The sequence below is a fragment of the Electrophorus electricus genome, chromosome 17 (assembly GCF_041902795.1).
Source record: "Electrophorus electricus isolate QZ-2024a chromosome 17, ASM4190279v1, whole genome shotgun sequence".
Classification (NCBI taxonomy): domain Eukaryota; kingdom Metazoa; phylum Chordata; class Actinopteri; order Gymnotiformes; family Gymnotidae; genus Electrophorus; species Electrophorus electricus.
This window is the reverse complement of record NC_137513.1, coordinates 5503269-5515000: the sequence shown is the minus strand read 5'-3', so window position 1 is coordinate 5515000 and position 11732 is coordinate 5503269. Positions and strand designations below refer to the sequence as shown.

The following is an 11732-nucleotide window of genomic DNA, read 5'->3' as shown; positions in this document are numbered from 1 at the left end:
TCCAGTCTTTGCAGTCAGACTGGCACACATACCCTGAACGCAGTTAAAAGAAAGGGTAAAGGAAAGTGGCTGCTACCACTCACACAAATTAGCAGTGTGAGATAAAACGCCTTCAATGGTCAGATGTATAGAATAAAATAAGGGTAGGTTAGTAGTGTTAGCAATAACGTTCATGTTTATCGGCTTTTATTTTGCCATTTCCGGATGCTGCCTGGTTTCGTTCGTCATCAGGATGTAGAAACTATAGTTACAGGAAGTAGAGGCGGGACACTTCTGCGAGGCTCACTGGACGTAGAAGCACGCCCTAGCAGCAGATAACGCTTTTTTGGGAGGATTTTGTTTTGCACAGGTACAGCAGCGCAACAACAACAACAACAAAAGCCGTTCAAATGTAGTGATATATGTGTCTCTTTAAATTCGAAATGCCTCTTTTCCTAACTTTGTTTCCCAACTTTGCTAACGCTAGCTCAGCGTGCTAACGCTGCTTATCTCGCCCAGGTCGCTCGGCGCTGTCTAATGTTGATAACTTATGTACCTCGTAGAAATGTACTCACCACTTTCCAACTGTGTTTGACAGCACGGCCGAATATGCACAATAACGTTCCCACTACTTAGTTCACAACCTCGGTACCGGATGGTCTCAGTACTAGCGGTAACTGCTAACTAGCTGATTAATGATACACCTCGGGTTTTAAATAGACAGTTCATGTTGTTACCGTGACAGTGTAGTGAAGCCCCGGGCATGCTTTGATGTTACTTGATTAAGATAGTTTATTTCTTTAATCCCTTCGCTGACAGGCCTTGGGAACACGAGCCCGAACGCATCTCCCACCGTAAATGTGTGTTCCAGTTAAGCTAAACCGCAGCCAGTTAACTGTGGACTGTGTGTGCATCCGTTTTAGTTAATTTCGTTTACTATCGTAGATCGTTTTGGCCTCAGCTGGACCCGAGAGGTCGTCACACCACCACTTGGCTTTGACGACAGGCTTCCAGCCATGGTGAGTTGTTGTTATTAAAAATTCAACAGAACACGCTGATCATTTATGATGCAAAGATCTAAAGAACGAAAAGAATTCTGTGTGACCTTTCCTTATAAGGCTAATAGTTAGCCTGAAAGTGTTCTACTCACAAGTAAAAGGGTTCCTGCAATATGTATTTTTAATGAAAAGAACCTCAATAAATATGGAATCATAAATACAGAATGTAAAAGAAAATGCTACATTATTTTGTTACTTCATTAAATGGAGGGAAATTTGTGTGAATTATTCTGAAATGTATTTGTACCGATTAGTGAAATCTTAAGTATGTCTGACAATTTTGAAATAAGCTAGTAGAAAACTTCTGAACATTTGTAATTGTGAACTTTGTGTCTTGTTTTGGTTATTGCAGTCTGCTATGGTGGATCTGAGGACGAAGGAAGAGAAGGATGCTGAGCTAGACAGACGCATCGAGGCTCTGCGCAAAAAAAATGAGGCTTTAGTGAGAAGATATCAGGTAGGTGTGCTGCATGTTGCGAGGCTTTCTCCTCTTTCACTGTTTATTGCATGTGCTTTGTCTCCCAGCTACTTTGCTTTGCTGTGCAGAACATTCTCTGTCTGGGTCTTGAAGTGGATTATTTTTCACTTAAGCGAGGCACTTATTTTTCATTTTGAAACAATCTAATTTGAAATTTATGATACATATGCTGACTTGGCAAAAAAACCATGCATGCAGAAATTGAAAGGACTTAGCATTGTCACTATGTAATTGTGAGTAATGATGCCAAAGTGAAGTTTTTGGGGTTGTTGCCATTTTTGGTATTTTGTCAGTTTCAGAAGATTTGTTTCTTCTTATTTGAAATTTTTAGTGAACAATTTCATCTTAATAACTATTTATATTGTTTGTTTTAAATGTTACCATAATACTATGTCTACTCTTTGGTCCTTCCCCTTGGCATTTGGCCTACATTTACATGCCCATTTGTGGTTAGGACATACACAATCATTGAAAGCTCGACAAGATATGGAGTCAGAGGAAGCAAATGGGTCTACTGCTACTGCTGTTAAAAAAAACTATTTACTTTTTGTGTGGAAGTATATTTTGTTACGAAAAAGAAGAGAAATATGTGCTTGAGTTCCCCATGCGTACCAGTTTCTGCTTTGATGGAACTATTTGTTGGGATAGTCACTGTTGTCACCATCATGCCCTCTAGGAAATAGAGGAAGACAAGAAGAAGGCTGAAGAGGAGGGCATCGCCGTGACGACCCCCCGCAAGCCCCGCTCTCATGAGCCTGACTCAGAACGGCGGAAGACGGAGAAAGAAAACTTAACTGTGACGGTTGATCTGTACAAACCAAGTGGGGTAAGGCCAGCAGTGTCCATAGTTCAAAGTATAAGCATTGGCCTTTGTGGACATGGACTGCCAAGCAGTCAATGTGATGTTGTGCTTTGGTGCTTTTAGTATTCTATTGCCATATTAACATTGTATCTTATAGCACAAGTAATGAGAAAATAATCATGAAGTTAATACTGGATGCTTTGTTTTACATTAGCCTCACTGTGTCCAGTGAGATATGAGGGCTCCGCTGCTTCTAAAACCCCGACATTACTCACCACACCGCTTTTCTCACATCTCGCAAGTTTTAATTTCCCTCCTGGGGTCTGCTGAGACAGGGTGTAGTGCATTTTAATCAATACCTGTAGAGTTACTCTGGGACACAGATGGCCTCTGCAGTGGTAATTAGACTCCCTCCCTCTGGTCTATGAAGGTCAAGTGTCAGGCTGAATGGACTATGACATATCCCAGAGCTTTCAGAAGATACACGTGGAAAGACAGGCATTTGTCACAAATGTAAAATCTGTCGGTGTCTAGGATATGTTTTGTTTACAGATTTTTTTTCATGCATAATTTAAAATGTCTTGGTAGAGCTTTTTTGTAAAGTTACTGAAAGATTAAAAACTTCCAGTCTTTAGTCAGTAGTACTGGTAGAATGTAGTCTTTTCATGGTATGGAACAGCAGTAAATCTGCATTATATCACTGATAATTAGACTTCAATAAAAATAAGATTTTCTGTCCCTAAAATTCCATATCATGAAATATTTCAGCTTTTCAAGTCCATCCAGACGTTGACACAGGAGTATTATCAGTGAATTCTGGGAAAAACAATATGTACATGTGAAGCAGTCTGGAGGCATAATTCTATAGCACTTGGAACAAAATATCTTTGTGCATATGAGCAAGCATAGAGCAGATGGTCCATCAATAATGCACCATGAATTCTGGCCTGTGACCTCTGCCTGCATTTGCAGGAGAAGCGAGTGGTAAATGACAGAAAGGCAGCGCCTCACCGTAGCGATCACGGCCCAGAGGAAGGCGACAGTGGGCAGCTCCGTGGCGAGAGCCCCCCACGCAAGGCTGGCGCCGGCCGGCCGAATAGGGGCGGGCAGCGTGGCGGGGGCCACCGCTCAGACAGGAGGGAGCCGCGCTCGGATAAGGGCGACCCCCGAGCCGACAGGGCCTCCCGGGAAGGGGAAGGGGGAGAGGGTCCCTCCCACAGCGATCGCCCCCGAGGGGGGCGAAGAGGAGGGAGAGCAGGGGCACAGCAGGGCGGCTCTGGCTCAGACAGAAAATCCAAGGTGAGTTACTGGATCATTACGTGGCGTACAGTTTACGTTGTGGCGATTGGTACTTTATAATACAGATTTTAACTGCAAAAATAACAGTTGAACAGCGTAGGTTTTTCTTGCTCAGGAGTGGGAGGAGAAGAGGAGGCAGAACATTGAGAAGATGAATGAAGAGATGGAGAAGATTGCGGAATATGAGCGGGGTCAGAGGGTGCGTAGGCGTCCTGTGCTCTGCTGTCATGTACCTGCATCGTTGTGAAACGTCTGCATCTGCTTATTCAGGCCGACGGAGAGAAGAACCCCACGCGGAACTTTCTGGATGACCCCCGACGCAGCGGGCCCATCCCCGAGATGGACCGCAAAGAGGGCAGCCGGAGACACGTGCGCAACTGGGGCGGACTGGACTTCGACAACGTGAAGACCGGGGCTGAAGTGGAGAAGGAGTGGACGGTTAGAGAGTCCTCAAAATGGTCACTCAAACAACCGATTGCATCATCTGAACCCTCCAAAGTCAAACCACCTAGAATTCCATGTGAAGAAAACACACTTTAGTGCTTTAACCGCCAGTGTACTTGAAGCACATTTTTAGTAGTTTAATTTCTACTGTATATTTCAGTCTATATTCAGTGTTTTTCACCCACCTTTGCCTCTGCAACGTCGCTCCCCTCCACCTCCTGTAGAATCGGAGGCCTGGCGCGAAAAGCTCCATGGACATGACTCTGTCCATGACGGGCCGTGAGCGGGCCGAGTACCTGCGCTGGAAGAAGGAGCGTGAGCAGATTGATGAGGAGAGGCTGGCTCGGCACCGCAACGCCACGGGCCAATGGAGGCGGGAGTGGGATGCCCAGAAAACAGACACGATGTGAGAGTCAGAGCCACCGTGCAGGCACCGTGTGCTGCCCCACGGCTGCCTCATAACAGCCAGCTAGCTATAACAGGAAACGGGCTCTATTAAAGGGCTGTTTCATACGAAAGGAAAATGAATGAAGATCAGACACAAGTGATGTTGTTGGACATTTACGCTCCGACCTTACCATTGCCAATATTTCAATAATTTATCCTTGTGTGTGCGTCTGTATATGTGTTAGAAAGAAGAGTCTGAGGGTGTAGGGAGGGTGTAGAGAGGGAGTAGGGAGTAGAGAGGGAGTAGGGAGTAGAGAGGGAGTAGGGAGTAGAGGGAGTAATTCATGTTAACAGGACAAGAATGGGAAGGTGAGTCACCCTGCGGTGTGTTCGTAGGTTCCCTGAGGATCCAACTGCGGCTGGAGAGGGCATGCCAGAAGCAGGCAGTAAGAGAGGCAAGTCTCTCTCTCGCTCGCTCACTCACTCACTCACTCACACACTCTCTCTCACACACACACACACACAGCTGACCATTAGAGCAAGAAGTCAGCACACACACAGATGGGACCACTATGTCCATGAACATGCTTACATGAGTCCTACGCAAAATACAGCGGTCCAGTCAGGTCTGTATCTGTCCAGTGTATGCCTTCAGGAGGTCTGTACACCATTTATGCTGATTAGTGCTTTTGTTTCTGTACTTGGCCCATTGTCATTCTAGGTATTTGGTGATGTTTTGTAATGTGTTCTTTCAGCAGCTAGGGGGCGTAATGCCCGTATACAGCAGCGCAGTGGGGCTTCAGGTCAGCTTGTGGCATGGGACTGTCTCTGTGTGGTGTCTCTCTCTCACCTCACTCCACATTGACCCTGCCAAAGGACAACCTTGTCCTAACAATGCTATCACCCTAAGATTGCTTCATGGTCATGCTGACTTCATCTATCATTTTTTAAAATGCTTTTTATAGATAGGGGTACTCCTCTATGGTAATGGTCTATGGTTACTCCTCTATGGAACCACAGGTCAGGGGAGTAGGGGAAGAGTTATTTTAAATGTGTGCTAAAAAAAAAAGAAAGGGGGACTCCTCTTTTGGCATATGCGCTTGTTTGCTAATTCAGCTTTGCTACTTGCCTCATCACCTGAAGTCAAGACTTGTTAAGTCCTCTTGCATGGTTTTCCTCACCTCTTCCCCTCCCCCTCATCGAAGACTGATGTATGTAGCTATCCATCATGATGACTGGCGGGCCATCTGTTCCTCTGAGCCCAGGGCTTGCGCTCTAGTCTGTTGTATGTAGTCTTCCTTGGAAGAGTCACACTCTTTACCTCCCCTCTCTTCCAGAGGACAGCAAGAGACCCCCCAAGGTGCCCACGTTTGGGGATTTCTTGGGGCAGGGCAAGCCAAGAGACGGGGGCCGCGGTGGCCATGGAAGAGAGAAAGGGCGAGCTCAGGGCAAGAGCTACAGGTAGGGTACCCTTCCGCCCTCCGCTCAGGGTCATCTCTCGCTCTTAAGGTGACCAGCCCTCTTTGACCTTCAGTTCGTTTATCAGCTCTACATTTTCCTTGAATTGTGGGGGGGGTTGGGGGTGGTTACATTATTTATAATCAGTGACTGTGGCCTCAGAAATGTGGTGCAAGATTTTTTAAGATGTATGTTTATGCGATATCTCAGGTGTTTTCCCCAGTAAATGGGATTAATGTCCCTCTCTTCTCAAGCATGCATGATAATCGGTGGGAAGCAGAGAAAGAGGAGGAAAAGGGAAAAAAGGAGGAAGAGGAGAAGGAGAAGAAGGAAAAGCCCAAAGCTCCGTCAGAGAAGGTGAGGTTTCCCAGCTTCCAAAAGCTTTGTGTTGGCGTGTTCCATCCCTGCATGTTTTTGTATGGTTAAGCACTTGGTAATTGCAGAGTTAAACTAATAAAGGATTCGAATGTGGATATCCTCCCATTGTTTTTGGTGTTGGACTAGCCTGCAGACACTGCTGAGAAATCCACCATTAGTGGTGCTGCTGAGGAAGACGATGACCAGTGGGAGGATGCGAGTGATGGAGAAGAGGAGGAGGAGGAGGAGGAGGAGGAAGAGGTACAGTCTGAGGACAAAAAGGCAGGTGTCCAGAAAGACTCTAAACCCACCGAGAAGACCACTAGCTCCCCCGCCCCATCCACCCCTAGCCCCAAGGAGCAGCGGGCACCCAGGCCCAAGGTGCACATCCCGTCCCCGCAGGAGACCCTCAGTGCCCCAGAGGCAGCGAAGCCCCTCAGCCCCTTCTCCCTGCTGGAGGGCCATCAGCCCGTGTCTGACTGGGGAGAGGAGATGGAGATGCAGTCTCCTAAGAGCAGCATGGGCGAGAGTCCCTTGAAGCCCAGCAGTAACGGCACCAGTCCAGTGCCGACCAAGAGCCAGGAGGAGGGTCGTGCCGTCGATGCCGCCAGCCAGCCCGAGGAGGGCGGCAAACGGGTCCCCGCACAGCCTCGTAAGGACACATCACTGCGGATATTTGTGTGTTGGCAGAAGATACTAACAGATAGCATGCCAAAAGGTTCTTAATCGCATATTGATGTTCAAGTACAATGCATAACGTTGTTGTCTCTAATATCCAATATCTTTGATATCCTTTATGACTTTGTTTTAGATTGTTAGTTGGCTCTTATATCTTTACAGAATTATGCCAAACGTGGCCCAGATGCATTCAGATGAAAGCCGTTCAAAGTGTACATTTAAGAACCACCTCTGAATACCCTGAGTTCTGTGTCTAACCACCAGAATAAAACCAAAGGTCAGGCCTGTAACAACACGCTGGATTTGCTTTGCTTTTAGCTCTTGAGGCAGTTGCCCCTGTGAAGCAGGAGGAACCAGTGTTGTCCGAGCCCCCTGCCCCACCTGCTGACCCCAGCCCCGAGACCCCAGCCACAGAGGAGCCCCAGGACCCAGCCCCACACAAGGGTAAATGCTAACAGCATCCTCAAGCTTGTACAATGAATACTTCTTTAATGACCGTTACCCAGCACAAAATTATTTATTTCAGTCATTTATTTTAGACATCATTCATGTCTTTTTTTTTTTTTTTTTCCCCTTTTCTTTTCTTTTCTCTCTTCTCATTGCCGTACACAGAGGAGAGCGCAACAGCTGCTGTAGATGCGAAACAGGGCCAGTCCGGGAGTGAGACTGCGGCAGACATTACCCTGGAGTCTCTGGATCAGTCGTGCTCAGGTGCCGTTCTTATTACCGGCTTTGAAACTGTGGCTTTCCGCAAGACCTCCCTTACTTCGACTGACATCTGAGCACTCACCAGCATCTTGCCTGACCCCCCTCCCCCACCCCCTTCTCTTTCACCCCTTCTAATGCCCCCTCCACACCCTATTTGATTTATAATCTGTCCCCCTCATCTCTCCATCTGTCTCGCGAGATGGCATCTGATGCTAGGCTTGTCTCTCGCGTGGCAAATAGGAATGTCCTCCTTCTGCTCCTGTGGCTGCGACGCTCCTCCCCTGCTTTTGGACCCTGTGCTGTTGTCCGTGGTTTTGCACTCGCCGCCGATCTCTGCTGCGAACCCTTCTTGGCTCCAGAGCACAGCTTACACCCTCACTCCATTTGGATGTTTGTTTGGATATGGGCACTGGTGTCCCCTCGTCATGCATGTTGCTAACTGATAAAGCCTTGCATTTGTTCTGAGTTGTGTTTATTCATATCTGCGTAAGCATGAGTGATGTGTGATTATGCGTGGTTTCAGCTGCTGATGTGATTTCCATCTCCCTGCATCCCGTTGGATTGTTGGATGGTGTCATTATCATAGGAGGGAATAAATGATGCCCAAAATGGATCTGCTTGCCTGTTAGGCAGAATGAATGCTGGACAATTGAATTATACCACAAGCATCCACCGTCCATTGTTTCTTAGCGTTTAATGCTTTTCGGTCACTTAACCCTTGTTCATATCCGGATATTACTGTCCAGATGCACCCTTAGTGCACAAATATAATAACAAAAACAAAATCTTTCACCAAACAAATACATAATCCCTGGATAATAAACGTATGTCTCGCACAAATACAGAATTTGATCTATGCCTGCTAAAATACTTACAATATACAATACATGAAGTTTTAGGTTTTATGCTGTTTGGGTTTATCCCTTCAGCTTATGCCAAGTAAGACTGATCCTGCAGGATTTAGTCCTTGATCTGTTAAACTTTTCAGACTTGCAGCTGTGTGAAGAAACGATGCATGTAGCAAAATCCTGGACCATAGAATGAACGTGGTGCTGATGGTCAGCATGCTCACATCAGTCTCCTCCTCCGTGAACCGAACTGTAGCTACAGGGATGCTTTTCTACATGCAAATTAAACACAGTTCTGTTAGGATTTTCTATGACGAATCACCATTAAAGTGGTTTAGGCTTATTCTGTGTCTGGAATGTGGGACCTCAGACTTTAGAAGTCAGTGCTTGTCTCCATGATCCAAACCCTGGCATACCACAAAACCTACCATTTAGCTGTGTTTGCATGCCTAATTGTTTTTCTTGCACCAGATTATCGTTTACCCTTTAAATTAGCATTTTTAACCTCATCTAAACTAATTGTTTCATGCCTAAAACACTAATTCATGCCTAAAACACTAAAAGAAAGAACTGAATTTGGATTCATTTTCATTTTTAGTTGCATATTTAAATTGACTCTTTAAAATCACTCTCCTTATCTTCAAAAAATCTGTATGAAACCTAATGAGTTTGTGATCATACTGACCAAATTAATATATTCGTATATTTCTCTAAATGTCATTACTGATTCATATTAAACTGTTTAGTAAGAGTAGCCATGGTAGAAAAAAATTCTGATTATTGCTAAAAACCCTTTATGTGGAAATTGTGATGTGAACTGGTGGTAATGGAACCCTAGAGGAAATTGAATAACTCGCTTATTGTCTTTGATGGGTTTACATGATGGACCCACCTAATGGTCTAGTAATGGACTCATTTATTTGCGGTTGTTTCCCCTCAATCTAAAAACTACTGTGGAGACACTATTTAGAAAGGAAAAAAGCAAAATAAAGTTGTAAACCAGGTAAGTGTTAAGCCATAAATACACAAGATGTACATATGCATGCGTTATCAAAAAATCAAAGAGGGCAGAAGTATTCAACAATTTCCATACAATTAAATAAAAAATACTACTGTAGAGTACCATCATGATGACCAACGGTACTGCCGTTGGCTGTGTATTTTTGGGTGGAGGACCGTGATGTAGTGGTTAGTGCTGAACTGGTATGCGGCACGGTTGTTACTGCATGTGTTTTCCCCACATTAGTGTCGTGGTTGGTTTAAGAACAGCTTGCTAATAACCAGTCCATTGTTGGGCTGCCTCAGACGCCTGTAGTGATGTAGGGGTAGAGTGTGTGGTCACGCATTGAAGATGCTTTTCAGCTCGCAATTGCACCTTTTATGCGTGTGTTTCTGGTGAGTGTAAGATACTAGTGTTCACAACACATAGCAGTCACAACACATTTGCTTCTCTTGCCTCGATGGGTGTCGGATTCACTGTTACGGAACAAGCCTGCACCTCGCTTTGGGAATGTCAGGCCACCTCGGAGCACCAGTACGACTTCCTTCTCTTACCTTTGTTCTGTACCTCAAGGCTAAGGCAGAACTGCTGAGCTGACGTGCACAGCACTAGCGGTCTTCAGAGAACGGGAAGAGGTCGGCAGCGGCAGGAAGGCGTGGCAGGCCTAATGGATGTCCGTTGTCTGAAACGAAGCAGGATGGTGGGAAGCCCCTCGCCGCTTCCTGACAGCCCATGTGGTTTTATGGTTTGTTTGTTTTTTGTTTTTTTTGTTGGTTTTTCTCCCTCGGTTAGCACTGCTCTCAGCAGGGTAAACGCTGCGTCTCTCTTGTGTTTCCAAGCCTAGCACTGGCTTTTACGCAGGCCTTGGGCTGAAACCATGTCTGAGAAAATTCACTTTGTTGTTGTTAAGATGATCTGTTGCATAGTAGACAAAAGCAAATAATAAAAAACATGTTGTCCCAATCTACTCTAAGGACACTTTGTACATTAAATTTAACAAAAGTACAGATATCACCGTAGTCACAAAATGAACTTTTCCACCGTAAACTGTGGAGGCGAAGTCTTTGGATCCTTAAACTTTATGCTGCTTCAGTCCTCTAGGGATTCTCTTAAATTATGTGGGAATGCTATAGTTGATGTGTGATTCCTATGCAAACAAAGGGGACAAGGGCATTGGGATTGTCAAAGCTACTTGTAAAAAAACAAACAAAAAAACATTTAAAATATGTAGATTCACATTTCCTAAGACATGTTATAGATGTAATTTTGCATGGAAAAACAGGTGCTAGATATACTCGAATTTACCATGCATTTACAAGTGGTGGCCCACACTGTATATGTATGTATTCTGACCAAAGATCATGGTATTTTACAGACGCTATATCTAGTATGTGATATTCAGCATTTGGGGCAGCAAAGAATGTGTACTTTAACAAAAAAAAAATTGTTTTTTGTTTTTTACTGTTCCTTTTTGTGTGTGTGTGTGTGTGTGAAAGCAGGGTGTCATCAGAGCTTGCTTAGTAGTGGAGGTTTCCACGTTTTAATGTGCAAGTTTGTGATATGTTTAACATTCCTGTACTTTGTGTGATTGCCTAACATTCAGTTTGGACTGAACTTTTTTTTTCGTTTACCTAAACAAAAAAAGAAATCATGACATTTGTGATTGCATTGTATCAGTGGCTTCTACCTGCAGATGGCCTGTCTTCCTGTTTGAGAATTTTGCTTCACTTACACTTCTCATGAAAGGTTGTTGTTTTCTGCAGTGTAAGTAAAATGTTTGGTAAAGATTCATTTGTAAGGTTTATCCATCAATGCATTTGTGAAAGGAAATCAAGATCAATACTTTTTATCAAGTTTATGGAGAGCTTTTTGGTGTTTTTGCCCATCATTTTTCATGTCAATTATGCAGTGTTTCTTTATTTTACTTTAAAATATGAAATAAATCTTTGTCTTAAACGCACAGACTGTTCGTGAAAATTAGTGAGCGAATAGTTATTCATGGATTCATGTATTTAATAGATGACGCATCGTGTCCTGTAGCGAGGTTTCCTAAAACATGAAAACACAGCCATGTAAATTCTTATCGCCACTACCCAGTTTATTTCACTTACCACACATCCATATTTCGAACCGGTCTTTTACCTGCTGATGAAATTGTTAATTTGTTTCTGTATATGTCTGTATTTCTCTATATAAAATAGCTAATTCATACATGTATAAGTTTACGTACAACATC

General features: G+C 44.4%; 1 protein-coding gene across 6 annotated transcripts; it reads left to right on the top strand.

The window, feature by feature from the left end:
* Positions 1–238: 238 nt before the first annotated feature.
* On the top strand, positions 239–11456 carry ccdc9 (coiled-coil domain containing 9). 6 transcript variants are annotated; one of them, XM_081700209.1, is made up of 16 exons: positions 239–349; positions 925–998; positions 1390–1494; positions 2192–2341; positions 3290–3616; positions 3732–3815; positions 3887–4054; positions 4285–4466; positions 4844–4902; positions 5206–5250; positions 5785–5908; positions 6160–6262; positions 6410–6914; positions 7259–7384; positions 7553–7651; positions 7865–11456. In XM_081700209.1, exons 2-16 carry the CDS (start codon positions 996–998, stop codon positions 8089–8091), a joined length of 2307 nt encoding a protein of 768 aa, XP_081556335.1. In that variant the 5' UTR covers positions 239–349; positions 925–995; the 3' UTR covers positions 8092–11456. The 6 variants fall into 6 exon arrangements, with proteins under 6 accessions (XP_081556335.1, XP_035390153.1, XP_081556338.1 ...); XM_035534260.2 differs by having other exon boundaries at positions 5203–5250; positions 10070–11456; XM_081700212.1 differs by having other exon boundaries at positions 5203–5250; positions 8172–11456.
* The last annotated feature ends 276 nt before the right edge of the window (positions 11457–11732 follow it).